The sequence below is a fragment of the Urocampus carinirostris genome, chromosome 3 (genome assembly GCF_059441175.1).
Source record: "Urocampus carinirostris isolate Australia breed hairy pipefish chromosome 3, RoL_Ucar_1.0, whole genome shotgun sequence".
Taxonomy (NCBI): Eukaryota; Metazoa; Chordata; class Actinopteri; order Syngnathiformes; family Syngnathidae; genus Urocampus; species Urocampus carinirostris.
Genome location: NC_142351.1, coordinates 64,628,641 through 64,652,532, shown reverse-complemented (window position 1 = coordinate 64,652,532; position 23,892 = coordinate 64,628,641). Strand labels below are relative to the sequence as shown.

General features: G+C 41.3%; 2 protein-coding genes, 1 non-coding gene and 1 pseudogene across 3 annotated transcripts; 2 read left to right on the top strand and 2 right to left on the bottom strand.

Moving 5' to 3' along the window:
- Positions 1-544: 544 nt before the first annotated feature.
- On the top strand, positions 545-8,901 carry fkbpl (FKBP prolyl isomerase like). The gene is made up of 4 exons (XM_088330132.1): positions 545-671; positions 1,944-2,142; positions 3,827-4,098; positions 8,215-8,901. The coding sequence occupies exons 2-4, from the start codon at positions 1,974-1,976 to the stop codon at positions 8,857-8,859; spliced, it is 1,086 nt and encodes a 361-aa protein (XP_088186258.1). The 5' UTR covers positions 545-671; positions 1,944-1,973; the 3' UTR covers positions 8,860-8,901.
- Positions 8,902-11,519: 2,618 nt separating this feature from the next.
- Positions 11,520-11,592, bottom strand: trnaf-gaa (transfer RNA phenylalanine (anticodon GAA)). Its single transcript has one exon. It is a non-coding gene; the product is annotated as a tRNA-Phe (tRNA).
- Positions 11,593-11,791: 199 nt separating this feature from the next.
- On the bottom strand, positions 11,792-15,427 carry ebp (EBP cholestenol delta-isomerase). Its single transcript, XM_088332989.1, has 5 exons — positions 15,302-15,427; positions 14,219-14,513; positions 12,347-12,383; positions 12,122-12,252; positions 11,792-12,062 (listed from the first exon to the last, which is right to left on the bottom strand). Exons 2-5 carry the CDS (start codon positions 14,511-14,513, stop codon positions 11,842-11,844), a joined length of 684 nt encoding a protein of 227 aa, XP_088189115.1. The 5' UTR covers positions 15,302-15,427; the 3' UTR covers positions 11,792-11,841.
- A 353-nt stretch (positions 15,428-15,780) lies between these two features.
- Positions 15,781-15,931, top strand: LOC148370463 (U2 spliceosomal RNA; annotated as a pseudogene).
- Positions 15,932-23,892: the final 7,961 nt, after the last annotated feature.

Here is a 23,892-nt window from a genome sequence, read left to right as displayed (position 1 = left end):
ATTTTTTTTTAATAGATTTTATTTTTTTCATATTAAGAATATGTACAGAATGATATAACACATGTACAATATAACATGTTGAACTACATAAATGAACACGTTTGGAAAAAAAATATGGTGTAAGATTTTTTTTTATTTTGTAAGGGAAAATAAGACACTTTGTAAGGGCATCGAGCCGTGGAGGTTGACAGATATGTGCTCCACACTTACCCATTCACACACACACTCATGCACCAATAAGGAGTCAGCCATGCAAGGCGCCTACCTGCTTATTGGGGGCATTAGGGATTGAGTGTCTTGCCCAAGGACACTTCTACATATAACACGGAGGATCCGGGAATCGAACCTGCGACCTCTTGATCCCTGTGTCATAGCAAGGGATCACTGTATATGTAGACTAGAATTTCTTTACCTCCATAAAACAATTGTACATTTTTTATTAACTCTTTGAGCTGTCCATTTGACCATTAAAAAAAATACGACAATATTTCACCGCGCGCATCTTCTTAGTATGTAGTACTGCTCTCTAGCCTGTTAACAGCAGTAACGTGGCGCAACCAACATTAAGGCTCGGGGAAAAAAATCATCGAAGAAGAAATAGACGCGGAAAACAAAGCTGCCCTTGCCTCATGTATCCGCTGATATGAAATGGATTTCGTTTTTTGGAAGTGGTACGTTTTTATTTTAATAATGCTAATTCAAACCAATTGTCAATTGTGCCTCGTGTTTCGTTGTTGCTGTCCGTTGAATCAAGCATGATAGAAACGTGTATTTTTGGCGATTATTTCAGTGAAAAATGCATCGTTTTCCTGTGTGGAAAAAAATAAAATTTTTTTAGAACTTGGGAACATGTAAAAGTTTTTTTGCCATCGTTTTGCAAATACAAAACTGCCAATTTGATGGGTAAACCGAGTCATTTATCATTTCTCCCCATTTATCTTTTTTATCTATCTTTCTCCCCATGTTATGATCGTTTGTTCTAGTCCTCTTAGTTTTCATCCATCCATCCATTATCTGTACCGCTTATCCTCAGGAGGGTCCCGGGAGTGCTGGAGCCCATCCCAGCTATCTTTGTTGCAGTGGGCAGGGGACACCCTGAACCGGTTGCCAGCCAATCGCAGGGTACATAGAGACAGACAACTCACTCACTCACTCACACCTAGGGACATTTTGGACTGGCCGATTAACCTGACATGCATGTTTTTTGGAATGTGGGAGGAATCCCACGCAAGCACGGGAAGAACATGCAAACTCCACTCAGGAGATTTGATCTCGTGACCTCAGAACCGTGCCGCACGTGTTAACCACTGCACCGCCGTGCTGCCCAGTTTTCATACATGGTACCTTAAATTGTCTTTTACAAATATACATCTATGGTAGAGTGCTCAGTAACTCAGTCTGTGGTAGCCTCTCAGAGGGATACACTGTGTTGCAACGTATCCAGTTTGGTGTGAACCCCCCACATCTTATTCCACACAGGAAACTGAAAATGTCAAAAGGCGAGGACACCGTCTGCCGGGAATCTACTGTAATAGAAAAGTTGCATGATAATTGTAATAAGCCAAGGGCCTTGATGACATTAAAATTCGTAACTTTAAAAAAGTTTGAATATGCACTTCTGAAAATGTTCCACTTTCTCTCTCGAGACATCAATGGAGCAGATGTTCAACAAAACGTATGCCCAAATTCTGATTTCAATACATTCTTTTCTGAAATCATAAAATTGCCTTATGTAGTGATTCCAAGAGCCAAGAAGAAACCCGTAGGTTTAAGAGAATGCTTCATTTGGGCCCCAGTGCTGAGATTCTATCTGCAACCTCAATGGAAATCTAGGCTAAAGACACACTTATATTCTATAACTTATGAATGATTTTGACCTTAGAAACCTGACAACCGGGTATTCTGGTGCGATATGCCGTCATCTTTTTTGTTGCTCTTTTTAGAGAACTTATCAGACTATCCTCACTAAAGAGATGGATGCAGTTCCCGGTTTTGAACCACAAAAGGGTGTTGCTTCTGATCAAGATCTTGATGGGGCTGATGTCATATCTTGGGTGTCGCTATGCCCGAGAGGCCCGTGGATGGTCCAGAAGATGCTGACGCGTGCTCCAACACAGCTGAGTTTTTCCAGTGCAGGAGAAGGTGCCCACATAATGCAATTTGCTTTTATTTGATTTGGAATGATTAATTGCAACTTTCCAGCTGTATGAACTCCGATTTATGTTGTTCCATCTCTCATGTGATTGTTTAGTTTTTCTCAACACTGAACTAGGGCGGCACTATTTTGAAAAAAAAAAAAAAAAACCTAATTGTTTTCGGATTAATTTTGCAATTTCAATACAATTTTCCATTTTAAAAGTAAAGTGTATTTTCTGTGCTAGTTTTTATTTTTGTGAGCACCTGGTCATGGTAATATGCTTTAACCTTAAGAAAACAGCGCCCTCTTCTGGGGAGCTTTGTGAGGGTTGCTGTCTGCTGACCTTTATTTCCTTTTTAATTCCTCAAACAATGTTTGTACTTAGTAGGTACTAAGGATGGACGGATATGGGGTTATCCGATACCAATTATTAGTATTAAGAGGAGGCTGATAACCAATTTTTGGAGCCGATATTAAATTGCTGTAAAAGGTTAAAAATTGCCGCAACACATTATTAATAATGCAAAATTTTAAAAATGTTTTTATAAATTTAAATAATTGTTTAATAGCTCTCTGAAACCCTTTACAGTAAATACATTATAATTTCAATAGAACTAAAATGATCAATCTTTCACCTAAACCAACAGTGCAGGAAATAAAATTAGGCTCAGCAGGAATTCATATAAAGTTACATAAAAACCTTAATAGCTCCCTGAATCCTTTTACAGTAAATGATTAAAAATGTCAATTCATCCAACATGACTTAAATCAACTTAAAACAAAGAGTGCATTGAAATGTCAACAGAGCTTGTGAATTAGAGCCAGATTGACAAACTAATCTTATGGTATTACCTTATAAGTAAACCTTCCACCTTAGCGTGCTTTGTATGCTGTCTTAATCACAAACACACATAGATAGATAGATAGATAGACAGATACTTTATTCATCCCCGAAGGGAAATTCACATTTCCGGCAGCATCCCTGAGCTGAGAACAATACAATAATAAAGCAAAAAGAATACAATATACAAATACCCAGTGTGACGTGCAAATGCCCACTTTAGCGTGTTATATAGAATATGCTTGATTGACGTAGTAATGTTATAATAAGAGCTAATAGATCAGTTTCCACCTGAACATGCCTCTCTAAAACAAGTTAACTAATTTTGTTTACACTATCTCTTAATCACACACAGGCTTTTCTACCACAGAGTTTTTAAAATCTCAATATTTTCAGCAGTCTTGACTCAGAGGCATGTCAGGACTCAAGAGTAAGCACAGCTGATGCTGTTTACTCCGCTCTAACGTTATTCTTCCTGCTTCAGTGCCTCTGATTGGCCTGTGCCGTTAAAAACCTAACTGTGACAATTCTGGTTGGCCAAATACTCCATCACTCAAATAGCAAAGGAGGAAAAACACAAGCTACCTACTATTTTTGGGGGGGTTATTTTTATGTTTTTATCTGGGGTTAGCTTAAAACCATAGATTTCTATCCACGCCATACAACAATTTCACCTTACAATCCCCACCTCAGAATAGATTAATGCCGTTATATTGGGAGTCCATTGTACTAAAAAAATGTAGAAAACATTGTTTCATAATAGACATGGACACCCAATTGCAGTGTTTAATTTCAGTAACAACCATGTTTTGATTTAATCCAGCAGACATTTTCTTTTTTTTTCCTAGCAATGTCAACTGTTTACAAGCCCCGTATTGGTTCTCTGTGCTGTGTTCGCGTATGCGTGATGAGCGAAACTGAAACATCGCCAAATGTGAAAGAAGACGAGACCAAGCATGAAGATCTTTTGGGTTTTCCTGAAGTGGCTCCTCTACAGCGTCAGCTGGACTCTGTTTTGCAGATCCCACTCGGTGACTGGACCACATTGAGACTTGGAGAAGCCCATTGCGATGTCACTGAAGCCTGTGTGGAGGCCATGAGGGCTGGAGAGATGTGGCAGGTATTCAAAACCAAATATTTGCTTTAGGAATACTTTATTATTGTGGTGTTTAAACTACGGACAAGAAAGCCTGTTTTGGCCTGCCAATGTTTTGAAGAAAATAAAAAAAATGTGTTTAGTTGAAAAAAGAATCATAGAGGAGCAGTGGGGCAAATACATATTTGGCCAATGACCAAATGTGCAAGTTCTCCTACTTGAAAAAACATGCCCGTCATTATCAACATGGGTAAACCTCAACCATGAGAGTCAATGTGGAAGAAAAAAAAAACAGAACATTGCATTGTTTGATTTTTATTTTTATTTTTTTAAATTAGGGGTGAAAAACAAGTTTTTGGTCACCAACAAACGACTGGCTGTCAAAGGGGTTTAATATCCTCTCACGAGTTCGAACGAGGCTCCACTCGCCACTTATATTAATGGCACCTGTTTTAACTCATTATCGGTATAAAAGATACCTGTCCACAAACTCCACTATGACCAAAACTAAAAACACGACACTGAGGACACCAAGACAAAATTGTAGACACCAGACTGGAAAAATTGAATCTGCAATAGGTAAAACGCTTGGAGGTAAGAAATCACCTGTGGGAGCAATTACTACAAAATGGAAGACATAAAAGACCACCGATAATCTCCCTCGATCCGGGACTCCATGCAATATCGCACCCGTGGCGTCAAAATAGTAAGACAGTGAGCAAAAATCTGAGTACCACACAGGACCTTGTGATTGACCCACTTAGAGCTGGGAACACCGTAACAAAGGCTACTATCAGTAACTCAGGGACTCAAATCCTGCACTAACCAACGTGTCCCCCTGCTGAAGCCAGTACATAACGAGGCCTGTCTGCGGTTTGGGAGAGAGCATTTGGATGATCCAGTAGAGGATTAGGAAGATGTGTTATGGTCAGATGAAACCAAAATAGAATTTTATGGTAGAGACTCAGGTTCTCGTGTTTGGATGAGAAAGAATACTGAATTCTATCTTAAGAACATAATACCCACTATGAAATACAGGAGTGAAAACATCATGCTTTGGGGCTCTTTCTATTCAAAGGGACCGGGACGACTTATTTAATTAGAGGAAATAATGAATGAGGCCATGTACCGAGAGTGAAAATCTACTCTCATCAGGAAGGACATAGAGGATAAGACTTTGCTGGGTATTTCAGCATGACAATGATCCCAAACACACACCCGGAAGACAAAGGAGTTTTTTTGCAAGAAAGATTTACAGGTCCTGGTGTGGTCAAGCCAGTCTCCAGATCTCAACCCCATAGAACATCTGTGGAGAGTTGAAAGTCTGTATTACCCAACAACAGACCCAAAACATCACTGCTCTAGAGGAAATGTGCATGGAGGACTGGGCCAAAATACCACCAACAGTGTGTGAAAAGCTTGTGAAGGGTTACAGAAAAGGCTTTGCCCCTGGTACTGCCAACAAAGAGTACATAACAAAGTATTGAGATGGACTATCGGTATTGACCAAATACTTATTTTTCACCATGATTTGCAGATAGATTATTTAAAAATTAAACAATGTGATTTTCTGTGTTTTTCCACATTCTGTCTCATGAAATGAAATGATCTGCATTTATATAGTGTTTTTCAAGTCAATGACTTCCCAAAGAGGTTTAGAATGTGCTCCACATTTCCCAATAGCAGCCTTGTATTGCAGCCATGTAAGACGCTAACCTGCTTATTGAGGGTATTAGGGGTTCAGTGTCTTACCCAAGGACACTTCGACATGTAACACGGACGAGCCGGGATTCGAACTGGGATCGCTTGATCCCAAGACGAGCGCTCTACCTCCTGAGCTACTGCCGCCTCATGGCCACCTCATGTTTGAGGTTTTCCCTTGTTGCTGCCTACAAGTCTCTAACACTTGCAAGTGGGAGAACTTGCACTATTATCTGTTTGGTTTCATCTTTTCTGCACATGCATTAATGTCATTATTAATTCAGTTTAAGAATCAAACATCCTGTCCGATTCCTTTTCAATGTCAAGGCCATAGTGTGTATTCTAAAGCGACCCGTAGTGGTCTAAAAATACTAGATTCATTTAGATTAAACTTTTGTTTAAAATAATAAGCAAAAACATGTGTGCTCTCATTAAATATATTTGAAAAGACTGACATGTTTGGCCACCATATTATTATTACCAAAATGACCATTGGCGGTGTGACACTAAACAAGCAGTTAGTGCTAGAATACCCTCCAATTTGTCAGATTTGAAACAATTTTACCAAAAAAGTGGGCCAAAATCCACAGCGTTGTGAAAGGCTCTTTACCAATTATTTTGAACGTTTGATTTCTGTTATCGTTGTCAAAGGTGGCCCAACTCGCTATTTGGTTCAAGGGACAATTGTTTATTCACATAGGGCCACATAGGTTTTTTATGTGCCTGAATGAATGAAATCAACATCTTTCAACTGCATTTTGTATGTCCTTTGGTTGTTTATTTGTGATATTAATATTGGTTTGATGACCTGCATCCTTTGTGAATGATAAATTTGCAAACAAAAACCCCACTGATATCAGGAAGGGCGCACATACTTTTTCACGGCACTGTAAGCGACGTGGAAGAGGAAGCGTAACTGCGTTTACCTCCTGATTTGGAGTTGCCTAATAATGACACAGAGGGTGAAGATTGCATCTTATTTATTGATTTGGAGTGAAACTGATAGTTTTGTAAACGTGTAATTCAAAATGTATGACGTAGTTACTGACATTACCAGGCATGTCAATCGTGTACCGTTAGTACTGTTAACCATCAGAGGTCAAGTCATTTTTAGTTGTATAGCCCTTAATCACAAAGAGTCTCAAAGGGTTGCACAGGTTATTGCACAGACTATTATTACACCATCCCCTGATCTGAGACCAACAAGAGGGTAAGAAAAAACTCAACCTCAACATGAGGAAAATGAAGAAACCTCGAGAAGGGACCACACATGTGATAATCCCCCTTCCAGGATGACCAGGCTGCAATGGATGCTGCAATAAGAAATAATACACAGATATTGTCAACAAAAATTATAGGTTATTCATATGCTATAGAATAGAAAAGTAGGTGGGTAAAGTAAATAGTAGGTGGGTAAAGTACCCCAAAATGTTAATCAAGTAAAAGTACTGTTACTTCAAAATTTTATGACTCAAATGGAAGTAAAAGATAGTCATACAAACTTTAGCATCGTCCAATATTTTTTAAACAACAAATGGATTAAGATAATCGAGGTGAATTTAAGTACTGTATTTATGTGCATTACTAAATGTGGTTGCAATGTTTCAATCAAAGCCTTGGAAGATGGTGCCTTACGGTCGGTTGGCCTAACAATCAATTGTTGCTTGTGTTATCCGCCCTGCCGCAGCAAAAAGGCTGTGATTTTGGCTTTTTTGATATGACTATCACTTGAAGAGGAGGACTTGCGTTTTCTGTGGGACTCATGAAAATGTGTACTCAGTTTCTTTGGGTGGAAAAATAGTGCCACCTAGTGGTTGTTTGAGTCACTAGTCAAATCTAAAAATGAGGTTACTTGACAAAATAAATTCGCCTTAGCAGAAACAGACCTACGCGTACTTACATGGAGGGGGTTTAAGTAACGTGTAGAATGTAGCCTAATGTATCGGAGCAAGAGTACAGTTTCTTCTCCGCAAATCTACTAACGTTTTGTGATTAAAAAAAATACTATTAGAATTACAAAATGTCTCAAAACATACTAAAATGTAACGGAGTAAATGTAACTCATTTCTACCCCCCTCTGTATACTTCTCTATTTTAAAATGTATTTTGAGATGGCATGTATGTTTTTGGTGTTGGACTTTATCAAATACCGTTCCCCCCAAAATGCGACTTATGTATGTTTTTTCCTTCTTAATTACGCATTTTTTTGTCTGGTATAACTTAAAATCCGGAGCGACTTAAAGTCCAGAACATAGGGTCTAACACACATCAGGGGTAACCAACAAGTGTCTTTCCAGTGACACAATATATTACTTTTCTGTACAAACATAAATAATACACTCTGTCCCTTTAAAGGAAAAAAAACAATAGCATAGCACCGTTTGTCTTTCTCAAATTATACCATATCTACTGTACCCCATTACTGTTTTTGCTCCCCAGATACGACTGACGCCAGCAAAAGGAGCCAACGTGTGCCATTCCCAACCCATGGAGGAATTGCACGCCACTGTGGAACTTAAATCTTTTACCCCTGGAAAGGAATCCTGGCAGATGTCACCTGACGAAAAATGGGAGTGGGTGAAGTCGCATAAGGAGCGAGGCGGCCAGAGATTCAGAAACGGAGACTTGTGGGGGGCATCAGACTGCTACACTCGTGCCCTCAAACTGGTCATCACGCTGCAGGGCTGCGAAGCAGACAGAAGCAAACTCCAAGCAGAACCCAAAAGTCCCATGGGGTCCGAGGAGCCACTGCGCGCCCCGACAGTTCTTCAATTGCAGAGCACAAAAGCCGAACTTCACTCCAACTTATCGTTGTGTCAACTCAAACTCAAGCAGCCGGCATGGTCCAAAGTCAACGCCGCTAAAGCCACTCGGCTAGAACCGGGCGGGGCCAAATCCTGGTACCGACTGGGCCAGGCCTGTCAGATTCTTGGCGAGTTGGAGGAGGCCCGCCTTGCCTTTCGAGAACTTCTAAGGCTGCAGCCAGAATCCGCGGCGGCCGCAAAGGCTCTGAAGGACATTGCCAGTCGAGAGAAGCAGACTAATGCGCAGTTGGGGAGCAGACTTAGTAAAATGTTTAGCTAGAATGTGGAAACTATAACCAATACAATAAATGGACTGTATTTATATGGCTTGTTACTGTGGACCTCCAAAGTACTTTACAATGCACTTCACACTTTACCCATTGACACTCAACAGCCGATAGCGCAGGACAAAGACTAGGTACCTTCCCGCGGTGTCCTGCGAAGAGCTCTCTCCCGGGGTAGCCTTACAAATCCAACTCAATGCACTCAGACTCGCTCTTTCTTTCTTGGTCCTCCCTCCTTCTTTGTCTCTCCTTTTCTCTCTTCCCCCTTTACACTCTTGTCTCTCATTTTCTCTATCCCTCTCTTTCCTACTCTCTCCCCACCTCTCTCACTCTCAAGTCAAGTCATTTTTATTTGTATAGCCCTTAATCACAATTAGTCTCTAAGGGCTTCACAAGGTATTACATATAAGAAGTTTAGGTTATTCGTATGCTATAGAGTAGAAGTGAGTTTTAAGCCTAGATTTAAACATTTCCACCGAGGTTGCAGATCGGATCTCAGGGGAAGGAGCATTCCAAAACACCGGTGCCCGGATGGAGAACGCTCTCGAACCAGCGGAACACTTCTTGGCTCTTTGGATCACCAGGAGACCGGCGCTCTCGGAATGAAGGCTTCGGGCCGGGACATAGGGGGAGATCAGATCTCAAAGATATGAGGGGGAAAGACCATGTATGATTTTGTATAGTAGTAGGAGAACCTTAAAATCGCATCTTAGGGTAACAGGGATCCAATGCAGGTTAGCCAAAATTGGGGTGATGTGATCGTACTTTCTTGTCCTTGTTAAAAGCCTCGCTGCAGCATTTTGTACCAAATGAAGACTCTTGAGTCTGGTCATCGGAAGACCGGAAAGTAGTGCATTACAGTAGTCGAGACGGGAGGTAACAAACGCGTGAATTATGATTTCCGCATCCGACTGAGAAAGTATAGGACGAATTTTACCAATAAAATTCAATTCACTCTCTTTTCCCCCTTTTTGCGTTTTACTCTGTCTTTCTCTCTTTCTATCTGTCCCTCCCTTTCTCTTTCTTCTACTCTCCTCTCTCTGTTCTTCTTAAGACGGGCAACTTCGAGAGCAACCCTGGCCCCCAGTCCAAATGCTAGTGGTGCTTTCGAACCATTTGCTGCGACCACGCCCCAATCACCTGTACTACCTGCCCACGGGGCTTCCATGAATCATGCACCGGCCTGTCCGAACGTACTAAGGACTTCAGAGGCTTCGTCTGCTTGGTTTGCTTGGGTCACACCCCGTCAGGCCTGGCGGCACAGGACAGTCGGAGCCCCCCACAAGCGAGTCTAGCGCTACTAAGGATTACCTTAGGCGCCTTGAGTGACTCAACAACAACAGCCGATAGAAGAGTTAGGCGCCTACCTGCATATTGGGGCATTAGCAGTTCAGTGTCTTGCCCAAGGAAATTTCGACATTTAACTCTGAGTAGCCGGGAATCGAACCTGCGGCGTTTTTTGGTCCCAAGATGACCGCTCTGAGCTACTGATGAAGACTTCCAAAATATGACATTTATACACTTTGAGGAGCGGTAAAGTTTAACAAATAATATGTTGTATACCAGGGGTGATAAGTTTAAACTTTAGTGAACCCTCAAAATAAAAAGATGACATTAATGGATTTTAAACTTGCAAGGAGGACAGGGAGAGAAGCCTTCAGATAAGAAATCCCCAAAAATTCTAAAGCCCTCCTATGTGTGTAAGACGTGTGAAAATCAAAGAGCAGCAACATGGTAGTCAAAATAAGGGAGTGGCATTATATGAAATCTCCTTTTCAGGTGTCCAATATTAAAGGTGCTGTCTGGACTTTCAAAAATGTTCCACTCACTGACTGGCTGAAGTCATCATTGCTGCCTCTGTCAAGTTCCTTTTGCAGCATGTGCAATTATGTGCATTTCTTGGACGTGAGCAAATAAACTCATCTTTTCTGTGGTATGGGTTGGCGTTTGGACTGTATTTGAAACAGGCCTTTTCTTACTTTCATATGTTCATGCTACAATAACAAGGTTGCTCCAACAAAAACCCTAATCCTAGAAGGCGTAGTACCTTTACTGGGGATGGAACTCAAAAACCTGTAAGACTGATGAAGATATGTTACTACCAGAGCTAAATTTACTTAAATACTAACCCTAGTTCCAACCAAAACCCAAGCGCCAACCTTAACCCTAAACCTAGTTTAATCCTCCAGGATAAAAAAAGTGGGTTGTGCAGTTTTAGGTGTCCTTCAAAAATTGAAAATCAATTGTTTTCTCTTTTAAGTATATGTGAACAATGACCACGCGAGTTAAAAGAGGCCTTATGCTTTATTTTTAATGCGCCGATCTGCTTTTATCAGCATCTACATTTATCAGGCCTGCTCAGGGCGGAACAAACCCCCCTAGAAGATGAAAACAAGTTAATAGAGTTCAAATTGTGTTACCTTGCTGCCATCTCCTGGGTTAAAGTCATGATTGCACAATGCCCTACCCCATCTTTAAGCACGGACAGATGGCACATTGTAAAATATAAAACGTTTCGTGTCTTCGGGCATTGCGCTAAAAGAAAAATTTCAATTTCATTCCCGGCCCAACATATGTCCATTTTAACTTTAAGTTAAAATCAACAGGTTCAATGGAACGTTGTGTCGCATTTTGACAAAGGAGGAACCAAAAAAAATGCCGAAACCCGGGATCGAACCAGGGACCTTTAGATCTTCAGTCTAACGCTCTCCCAACTGAGCTATTTCGGCAGACGCACGCTTCATGGCGCCATCTACAAATTTATAGGAAATACAAGGCAGGATGCACAGTGACGTGTTTTACGCCATTTGCATTTTTTAGGAGAAATAAAAAACGGGATGCAAACTGAAAGTTCTCCCAACTGAGCTATTTTGGCGGGTATTTGGTAATATGCACTATTTGCATCTTTATAGGAAATACAAAGCAGGATGCTCACAGAAACGTTTAATGAGGCCATCTCTACAACCAACATTTTTTGTCTATTGTTTCTTGGACTTGTTCGATTTTTTTCCATCCAAGTGCACCTGCGCGCCTGACAAATGTCTCCAAGAGTCCACGATGAGCACAATCGGCACGACGATCCACAATCCATTCAAAAACACATAATAAAACCAAAAGTAAATGGGATGGCCAGGCTGGCCGTGGATGTAACCTTCTCGGTGCTCGATGAAGAAATACAGAACGGCGCCGTAAAGATGTCCTGAAAGACGAAATGATCCATTAAATCCAAATGAAAGACAAAATGTTAGTATTTCTTACCGAGTGAAATCATAAGCTGCAGTATATATCTGTAAGGCTTGTTCGTGATGAAGGCATATACGGCCCAAAAACTGAATGGGCCCCATGTCCACGCCGTCACCGTCTCCATACAAATGGTAAAATTATCGGCTCTGGACAAAAGACAAAACAAAACCCATCCCACGAAAATTAAAAATATATATATATATATAATTAAAACTTTCAATTCTAATGTTAACTACTTACATGACATATCGACTGTCCCCTTTGGAGTACTCTTTCCCTGTGGGGAAAAAGTATACGAAACATATTAATTTTTTTGTTTATTGAACCAAAATAAAATAATTCTCCAGCTGCGGGCTCAAAAAAATCATTGTCGCTAAAGGAAAAGCTGTAGACTATATGATTAAAAGGACAGTGTGTAGTATTTGACCAATAGGTGGTGCTGTGTTATGTCGGGGCCCCAAAAATTATTACTAAAATGAATTCTCGACTTAAGTTTTGATTGCGCTGGACCCAGTTTTGGTCATTTTAAATCATTCAGTGCCATACATACATTTTCAGAAAAATTGTCCCTGAGGGCAAATCATAAAAATATGTTTAAAAACTATTCTAAAGCCTGTGGCACATCTCTTCGGTGAGAATCAAGTAATGATGGCAAAATGATGCCCTATAAAGCAATAAAGCCCTAGAGAGAAATGCTTCACACACATGTAAGGGCTTCAAGATGAATTATTTACTCAACTACGCCTTTATGTTATTTTGCAAGCAAACAGTGTTTATGGAAATCATTGTTTAGATACCGGAGGAATCAAAAATATATATTAAAAAAAGCACCGAAAAAAAAGTTCTGCTTGAAAAGCATCCTTTCACAAAAAAAAAAAAATTAAAACAAGTTTTTACAAGAATTTTCGACTGTTGTTTACTACACATGATACATCCTATGCCCATACAGCCGTTTGGTTGGTTGGTCCCCTTAACCACTATGGTCGTAGGGGTTCCATTTCCTGTGGTGTGTCTTGGGCAAGTACAGCCTGGTGAATTTGTAGATTTTTCAACAGACTGTAACTGCGTATGAAAGAGAAAAACTCAACAACAGCGTCCTTGCACATTTTGTGCACTATATAGAGCTCTTACTCTTTCACGGCATATTAAAATTAACAGATTGTGTTTTTTCCTCATCTGTCAAAATGTACGAGAAAGAAAAACGGCAATTCTAACAAGTGAATGTAACATAGCCAAATATTCTATCATGTCAATTTTATTTAGCGGCCCCAAAATTAGAACAGCTAAGTATATAATAAAGTAATTAAAACCTACTGGGTCTAAACGACCCAGTTGGGTCAACAGAGTTTCCCAGTTACTAATTGACCAAAGTTCAGTATGAAAAAAAAAACGATTAAAAAAAATAAAAGAAAAAAAAGAAAAAAAAACTGATGGGCAATAACAACTGCAAATTTTGTAAATTTGTAAAATAAATGGTAAGATTAATGATTCGTTTAATAACATTACATTAATAAAAAAATACAATTGTACAAATAAATAATATTGAATACAATAATAAATTAGATTAATAAGATTAAATACATTTATGAATGAATAATTATACAGTAATAAATAAACAAATATGAATAAGTAAAGGACAGCCAATTCAACTGATGTGGCCTTCAGGGAAAACGAGTTTTACACTCCTGCCTTAGAGGATACCTGGTGCCCCTAAGGGACTCCCCCAATGCCCTTAAGGAGAACCGCGTTCCCCTCAGGAGCTAGCTGGTGCCCCTCACGGGCTATCCTTATGCCTCTCAGGAGGTTCCCTGGTGTCCCTCAGGTGCTACACCAGTGCCCGTCAGGAGAACCTGGTGCCCTTAGAGTTTAACCGGGGCCCCTAGCGTCCACCTGGAGCCGATAAGGGCCAACCCAGGCCCCCGGTGCCCCCAGGGATTGACGTGCGGGCTGACCTGGTGCCCCAAAGGAGCTACCCAGTGCTCCTAAAGAGCTACCCGGTGCCTCCGAAGAGCTACCTGGTGCCCCTAGGGAGCTACCTGGTGCCCTCGATTACGATATCAGTGACTCTTGTTGTACCCACTTTATCGAAATGTTTTGAATTTGGATACTCACACAACTGTGAAAGGAAGCTTTGATCTGCGGGGATAATGTGATAATAAAAAGTGAACCATCCCTCAATGACAGAGTGAATGAAGCCGCAAATGGCGAACCAGCCCACGGCCAGGCGCCTCCAAGTGCTCAAACGGCCCGTTATGAACCAGGTCAGCAGGAGAAACACCGCAGAACCGGCAAAAAGAAAGGTCAGGATCTCGGCCATGGAGCGGTCATTAGCCACATAATTGGGGATCACGAGATCTCTGGGCCAGAATGGATGCGAAGCTGCAGAACTCGGGGAGCCTTCCATCATCTGAGGAAAAAAAGGGCCTATATAGTGATGGGTTGTTTGCAAACGAAACGACTCAACGAGCTGGCTCCCCATCTATAAGAAGTTGGCTCCTTTTGCTCTCTCTCTCTCTCTCTTTGTGTTCCTTTATTGTCTCTCTCCGTTTCTCTCTTTTTCTTTTTCCTTGTTTTCTTTTTTTTACACTTTTTAATCTCATTCTCCCTCACATTCTCTCTTGCTCTCTCTCTCTCTCTCCCGCTCTTTATTTGTCCCCCTTTCTCCCTCTCTTTTTCTTTCTCTTTCTCTATTTTTTATTTCTACTCTATTCCTCTCTCTTGTCGCTCTTTTTTATTTCTCTCATCCGCTCTCTATTTTTTTCTGTACTTGTATCCCTCTCTCTCTATCCTTTAACATCACTCTTTATTTTTTCTCCCTCTATTTCTCTCTATCCTCCTTTCACTATCTCTTTGTCATTGTCATTCTCTATGCCCCTCTCTCACAATTTCTCCTCTCTCTCAATATATTTTCCTCTCTTTTCTCTCACTATTTCTCACGTTACCACTTATTTTTCTCTCTCCTTCTACTCCTCCCTTTCTTTTTCTCTCTTTCACACTCTTCTTTTTCTCTTTTGAAGCTGCCCGTAACTGGTCAATATAAGTAGCATCATCTCTGTGTTGTTTGCTTAGTATGAATTATTTAAAAGTTTAAATGGGGTATAAGTTCACTCTATATTAAAACTAAAATAAAGACAATAATCCCAAACGCGCGAAAGTATATAATTTGCAGGCGTAAAGGATAAAAATGTCACTTACCAGTTACGAAACAAATCCCCAACTTGAGAAGAAACTACACACGTTAAGTATACTGGAAGAGAAATCTGTGTAGCAGGTCAAAAGAGTTCCCATACGCTGAACTCCAATCAGATTGCTTACTTCGCGGTTCCACCTCGCATGTGATAAAAATACTGTCCTTCGATTGGATAGTTCTCTCGAAACATACACGTCGGTGACGGGATGCACCAATAAAACGGGACGCCGGGCTAGTAATTGACGCACCATTAGGTTAACCCGGATTCCCGGAAATACGTTAGGTATGTTTGTAAGCATGAAAACGTGACAATTCATGTTCATTTTAGTTGAGTTTTTTTAACGTATTTTAAATCACAGGATTAAGATACATGTTAATCCCGCAGTGCCACGTCTGAACTCGTTGCAAAATGTATACTTCCTATCTATCTACCATGGTCATATCCCTCGAGAAAGGTGACCAATAAATACAAACACATACACACATTGCAGTCTTGGCCTTGCTTGGCCTTTTGATGCTAGGTCCTTAGCTTGGCCTCTTTGATTTTTGCATTTCGGAGATGGAATATGAGCTTGCTCTGTCCACTCCACGCATCGGCCCGGTATTGCAGTACCTCCGGGAACGGTGCATTCGCAATGATCGCAGCAAGGCTTTAGGGCTAGGACCTTAGCTTGGCCTTTTGGCTGAGAGTAAGTGTCCCGGCTCATAGGCTTTGTAGCGTATTATGAACTGACCGATAACGGATAATGAATAACGAAGATAGATCAATAACCCTTAAAAACCCCAAAACCCCTCCTAGGCTTTGGAGCGTATTATGAACTGACCGATAACGGATAATGGATAATGAATAACGAAGATAGAACTGTGGCAGGACTCCCGCTGACGGTGTTAAAGACAGACCAGAAAATCCTAGGGATAAAATTCAATGCGGATGGAGGAGGCGAGACCAACTGGGATGACGTGACAAGGAAAGTTAAGCAAAAACTTGTTTTTTGGTCACTAAGAAAACTGACAATAGAGGGGAAGGTCCTAATCATCAAAGCGATCATCCTCCCAATGCTTTTGTCAATCAGTTTAATTTTTATGCCTAAAAGAAACGTGCTGTTACAACTGGACCGAGCCATCTTTCGCTTTGTCTGGGGCTCAAAGTGGGAAAGGATAAAAAGAGATACAATGAAAAAGGAAAAAGGGGGGAAAGGAGTGCCTGACCTCCAGCTTTTCCTGGGAAGCAAATATGTCTCTCTCCACTTCCAAAACGCTGTGGGCCCACCCAACAACCCGAAAAGTCAAGCAATGACCCGGTTTTGGATGGGCTCATATTTGCGGAAGCTAAAGCTTGTACCAGACAATCGTTTGATTCCAGTTTCGTTTAACTTGCCACCAACACATCTCTTTATTCGGGATTTTTTGAAGAAGTTTGATTTGGAAACACAAGAATGTCACACTGTACAAAACCACAGGGCCCTTATTGCTATTGTGCAAGAGCGAGCTACAGTAAGCCCTGTGCGGGGGCTTGCGTTTGGCGAATCCACAACGGTTTGGAGCAACGTCAATCATCCTGCCCTCCCAAACAGACTACGAGACTTGTCATGGATGGTGGCTCATGAAGTTCTCCCAGTCAGAGCTGTAATGCACCACCGAGGAATGTCAGCGACTTCGACGTGCCCTCGACCTGGCTGTGGCGCCCAGGAGTCGGTGAGGCACCTTTTTTGTGAGTGCAGCGCTGCCCAGGTCTTGTGGACAATGGCCGAACAACTAGGAAAGTTCCCGGACTTGCCAGCAGGAGAGGTCCCTGATGCACAGTACGTGCTTTACGGGGTGAGTCGGTGGAGGAGGCCTCGGAACGACTTTGCCAGGGACTGGCTCACTCTCGCCGCCATCAAGGACGCCATCTGGACCTCCAGAAACCTGCTGGTATGGAGGTGCAGGCAGATCCCCCCCGTGGCTGTGCTCCAAATGGCTGCAGATACCATACAATCTGCGAGCGGCGGGCCTAGGACGCAGCCATAAAGAAGACTCGTCTGCACCCACCCGGAGGGGGGAGCCGGAGCTACACTGTGGGAGTCCCGGCAGCAACGGCCTGGGTTGTGGAACCCAGAAGGGAGAGGACCCACACAGAAGGGAGAGGACCCACACAGAGGACTGGAAGAATGCTGCTTGGGAGGGTGGGATGTCAGAGCTATGCCCTTGCACAATAGTATTGCCTTTTACACGCTGGTTAACTACTGTTAAAAGAAAATAACTCTGAAATTGTTTAATTGATGTTGAAAATGTCAGGAAAAAATGTTAAAATGTCATATCGTCACGTCATATTGTCAGATATAAAAAAATTGTGAATATGCTTGATAGCTGTGTTTTGCTGCTGTTGGTGTCAGTGGATTTGTTCAGACCGAGGACAATCGACTTTGGCCTGGACGGATCTATTGACACTAACAAAGATGTTGTATAATGAAATTGTGAATATGTTTGATTTTCGAGAAGGTTTGTTCAAACCTCACTTTGTGTTTGCTGTTAAAAACGTAATATTGGAATATAATATTGTGAATGTGCTTAATTGCTGTTGAGATTGTCATGATTGTTTTCTGTTTTTAGTGTCAATAAATTTGTTCAAACCAAAAAATCAATCTGTTTAAAGAGGTATATTGACCACTAATATATTGCATTCTTTTGGTCTGCGATATATTGCGTTCCTATTAGCAAAGTAAAGCAGCCGAGTCCTGCGATGCCGGCGGTTGGAGACATAACTGTGTGCGATTCCTGTTCAAAGATGTGGGAGCTGATTCGGAAAAAATGTCAAGGCTGGATTTTTCGAACAGGTTTGTTCGAAAGTGTTTGAAGTTTAAACTGGAGGAGATATATTGCATTATAACCTTGCCTTTTGGCAAGGGCTTTGATATAAGTTTTGTAACGGCGGCTCTTTTGCAAGATTTTGAGATCGCTTTGAGGGGGTGAGGCCCCAGTTTTCTGGATTTATAGTGGAGAAGCTGAATGATAATGCTAGCAAGATAGTCATTGTCAGAATGTTTAATAAAGTGGTGAATGCAGATGACATCTGTTATTGGTTGAGCAGATACTGCTCGATAAAAGGCCAGCCTATGAAGGTGAAGGATGAGAATGGCATTTGGAATTGTACCTGGAGGATACCCATCCAACAATGGCAAGACCCTCAGGGCTTTCAGGGACTGAAACACCTCCCGTCGATGATAGTCCTGGGGGAAAACCGTGGCTTTATCCACTATCAAGGACAACCATAACTCTGCCGCAAATGTGGTGAGCATGGGCATCTGGCTGAGGTATGTGATCGAATTATTTGTGGAAAGTGCAGGACATTTGGACATTCTTTTGAGGAGTGTACAAATAGCAGAAAATGCAACCTCTGTGGAGAATCGGACCAACTCTACAGGTACTGCCAGAAATCGCTTGCTAACAAGTTGTAAGCTAGGAAGGCAGTTAACAAAGACAATAAAGACAATGAAATTATTACAGACAACATAGACAATGAAATGAATAAATGTAACAAAGACAATGAAATTAATAAAGATAACAAAGACAATGAAATGAAAAAAGTTATGGAAATACCCAATGAAACTGAATAAGAAATGCACAAAGAAAATGGACAAGACAAACAAATTGAAAATACAGATGTCCCTCCCAAAACCCCTAGTCGGAAAAGGACCTGAAGGAGAGGCCAAAGAATCAAATTTGAGTCAGGAAGGACCTGGAGGAGAGGCCAAAAATTCAGATTTGAATTTTCATACAATTCCTGAATTTAGACAAGACAAACAAATAGAAAAGGCAACTGTCCCTCCCCCTTCCCAAAACCCATATTAATCGGGAAGGGCCTGGAAGAAAGTCCAAAATATCAAAATTGTTTTTTACTCCACTATCGGAATTTGAAGAAGACAAACAAATCGAAAAGGCGAATGACTCTCCCAAAACCACTGGAAAGGGGGGTAAAAATAGGACAAAATTGGGGGTGGTGAAAACACCGGAAACAAAGATAAGAGATTTAAAGGAAAGCCGATTGCCGATAAAAACGCCCACAAGGGAACTGTATGAAGTTGAGCCGGAGGAAGTCGGGAAAGAATAAAATCTGATCCCTTGTGGGCAGGGAAGTAAGAGACCCCCCGATAGGTCCTCTGGCCCACCCCCTAACCCAGAAAAAAGGGTAAGACCTGGAACCACAGACAGAGAGTCAGAGGATTCCAGACTTTTCCCCGGTGGGTCTCCAAATGAGGTACCGTTCTTAAGTGGTGCTTTGTGCCCCAAATCAGGAATTCGACACAGGTGACACTCTCAATGACCACCAGAGGATGGACTTGGATCCCCCGGTTTATTCTAAGTAGTTTGTCTAAGTAGTTTGTATACTTTAACAACACTTATGAACATTACCTTCTCTACTATCAGTGTGAGAAGTGTGAGATCAAAGGTTAAAGCTCACAGCGTTTTATCGTTTTTAAAAACCATCAGAACGGATGTGTTTTTACTACAAAAATGCTGCATCCCCTTTTTAAAAAATTATAAACAGTGGGAAGAGATTTGGCCATATTCTTCATTATGGAGTGGCTCAAATGAAAACCGTGACGATGGGGTGGCCATTTTAATAAACAACCCTCAACTCATCATAAAGGGGAGTACTGTGATGAGAGACTGACGCGCAATTTTAGCAAGACTTTCCTATATAGGGAACGATTTTAACCTCATTAACATATATGTCGATCCTGACAAACAACTCAGGTATGAACTCTTAGAAGACATCCAGTCACATATTCTAGGCCATCAACCACTAATCGTGGGAGGAGATTTTAATTGCATCCTAAGTAGAAAGGATAGAAAGGGGACCGATGAGGAGTTTAAAGTAGATAAAATATCAATTTTATAACAGGACATGTGCCGGACATTTAAACTAGGAGACTGTTTCAAATCCATACATCCAGGAGAGGAGGGCTTCACCTGGTTCAGTGGTGACAATGCCAGAGCCTCTCGAATAGACTACATATTTACAAGGGGCTTAACACTGAGTGATGCCAGATTAATTTGTGTCTTTTTTTCAGATCACGTGCTACTGTCCTGCTCTCTCTCATTTCCTTCAGGTATGACTGTTGGGAGGGGTCTGTGGAAGTTGAACTGCTCCCTGCTGAAGGATGAGGCCTTAGCCGCACAATACAGGGAGCGGTACAAGGACTGGCAGACCCTTCAAGACTCGTATGGGGTTTTGGGGTTTTTAAGGGTTATTGTTCTATCTTCGTTATTCGTTATTCATTATCCACTATCCGTTATCGGTCAGTTCATAATACGCTACAAAGCCTAGGAGCCGGGACACTTACTCTCAGCCAAAAGGCCAAGCTAAGGTTCTAGTATGATTCACGAGCACAATGGTGGGAGATGACAAAGAAACGAACGCAGATTATTTTTGAAAATGCAGGGAAAAACAAGAAACTTAAAGAGATGAAACGCACGTCGGGACTACAAAGAAGACTCTAACGCTATTTTACCCTTACACAAAAGGGGATGGACTTTAATGATGAAATCAGAGAGATCACACAAGAACTAAACGCTTTGGTGGAAATAAAGAGCAAAGGCATCATAATAAGAAGCAAAGAAAGAGAAATAGAGGAAGGGGAAAAATGTACACGCTATTTTTCTAAAAAAATTATGAGCAAAAGTGAGGGGCTTTTCAAACCCCAAAACGAAAACGGGCTAATAACAAAGGAAAGTACTGAAATAACCAAATTAGTCGAAGACTACTACAACAAATTACATGAAAGGAAAGAAACACATGAGAATGAAATGGGGCATGTATTAGATGATATCTCGAGATCAGTGCGTCAAGACCCCTTTTTAGCATCGGACTTACCCAAGACCAACTGAATGATTGCATAAAGACTTTTTAAAAAGGCAAATCACCCGGGGAGGACGGGCTCAGCCTCGAATTTTATCGGACTTTTTGGGATATTTTAGCACCGGATCCGATTACTGTTTTTAACTAATTTTCCAGTCGAGACAACATGCCAGACAGTTTCAGAATAGGGATAGTTACTCTATTGCACAAAAAAGGAGACAAAACTGACTTAAAAAACTGGCGACCCGTAACGCTTTTAAACGTGGACTGTAAAATCTTCAGCAAGCTTTTAGCAACACGAATGTCTGTAGTCTTGGGAGACTTGGTTGATCCGGACCAAACCTGTGCCATTGTGGGAAGGAAGATTAGCGACAGTCTCATGCTGATCCGTGACACCATCTGTTATGCAAGAGACAGAAACATGCGACTAGTGGTCCTAAACCTAGACTTTGAGAAAGCCTTTGATCGAGTCTCGCACCAATACCTCTTCAGGGTACTGCAAAAATGTGGTTTTCCCCTAAAATACATCAAGTGGGTGGGACTGCTATATCGAGACATCTACAGCAAATTCATGATTAACGTGAATTTATCGGAAGCAGTAGAGATCAACTGCGGTGTACGTCAGGGTTGCCCTTTATCTCCCCTTCTCTTTGTTCTTTGCATTGAACCTTTGGCACAAATTTTAAGAAAAGATAGATTTGTCGAAGGGATCAATATCCCAGGAAGTGGGGGACAAATTACTATGTGTGTTTTGTACATGGATGATTTTAATATTTCATGTACTGACTTCTTATCCGTTTGAAGAGCCCTTGACTTAACTGACCTGTTTTGGAGGGTGTCTGGGTCAAGGCTCAATAGAGAAAAGTCACAAGCGAAGTTTTATGGACTGTGGACAGAGACAGAAAAGGCAGGACTCCCACTGACGGTGTTAAAGACAGACCAGAAAATTCTAGGGATAAAATTCAATGCGAATGGAAGAGGCGAGACCAGCTGGGACGATGTGACAAGGAAAGTTAAGCAAAGACTAAAGAATCGTCTGCACCCACCCGGAGGAAGGAACCGGAGCCCCACTGTGGGGGTCCCGGCAGCAATGGCCTGGTTATTCGGGTGGTTGTGGAAGGTAGAAGCAAGAAGGGAGAGGACCCATCCGAGCATCCCGGGCAGAGGACTGGAGAATGCTGCTTGGGAGGGTGGGATGGAATCCCACTTGAGAAGACAGAGCTATGCCCTTGCACAATAGTATTGCCCTTTACACATTGGTTAACTGCTGTTAAAAGTGTCGATAAAAATTGTTCAAACCTCATATTGTTAGAATATGATATCATGAAATTGTGAATGTATTTAATTGCTGTTAAAAGTGTCGATAAAAACTCATATTGTTGGGATATGACATAATGAAATTGTGTGTTTAATTGCTGTTAAAAATGTCGGAAAAAATTGTTAAAACGTCATATTGTCAGATTGGCAGACATAACGAAATTGTGAATATGCTTAATTGCTGTTAAAATTGTCGAGAACAATTTTTCAAACCTCACATTGTTTATTTGCTGTTAATAGTGTCAATAAAATTGTTCACACCAAACCATCCATTATCTGCACCGCGTAACCTCAGTAGGGTTGCACGGGTGCTGGAGCACATCCCAGCTATCTTTGGGCAGTGGGCACAGGACCAATGTTCCCTCTAAACTGCGTGTGTGTGCAATTGCGCACTACCCAGAGCTTTTCCGCACACAAGACAGTCTAGCCAGCTCACAAAAATGAGGGCTCAAAATTGCAAAATTAAAAAGCGAATTAAGTCAAAGTTACAGTGCATGAAGGTAAAAATACATGGGTTCCCCTGTGTTCTAAATGCGATATTTGGAAGTCAATGTCAAAGTAGAACGAAGTTGAGTAAAGTCAGTAGAGTTTTTCGAGAAACGGCTCCTTCGGCTCGGCTCACTAAAAAGAACCGTTTATTTCGGGTCCCAAAAAGCTTTTCAGGTTGTTTTTGCTTCTTTAATCCCTACACCACCAAATATTATGCAAAATTGTGCACAAAATGACTTAAAGGAAGGTGGGAAATAGAACAAAAAAGAAAAAAAAATACCAAAATGAAAAAGTAGTGAAAAGCTGAGAAAAAAAACAAAAGAAAAGGAGAGAAAAAGAGAAAAAAAGACCAGGAAAAATTCAGAAAAAAAGCTAGAAGAAAAGAAAGAAGCAAATAAAGGGTAAAAAGGTAATAGAGAACAAAAAAGCAAGAAAAAAGTAACAGCTAGGAAAAAAAATGCAACCACTGCATCACCGTGCTGCCCTACACAAAAACAAAGAAAGGAAAAAGTAGCAAAAAACACCAAATGCCCAAACACCCAAACAAGTTAAGCACCTCGGCACCCAAGTTGGTCATGCTTTCGTCCCTCCAGATGAAACGCGTCACAAGAAAGCGGCCAAGTCACTCGGGTCAGGGTGACACTTCCACTGCCGCTTCTACCAACCTTTTTTTCACTTTATACCTTTCATACATCATCACTCTCATCTTGCAGCCACTCCTCAAAGGCACATCTCTTTTCTGCCACAGCCTCTAAGACCTCATCATTCCACCATTCACTTCCTTACCTATACCTCAACCAACTTTTCTCATTCCACACACTTCTTTTGCACTCCTCAACACTGCCTCTTTAAACCACTTCCATGCCGTTTCCTCTCTCTTCACTTCTGTTCTACTAATCTGTTCATACTCTTCCACTATCCTCTCTTTAAACTCTCTCTCCTTTTCTG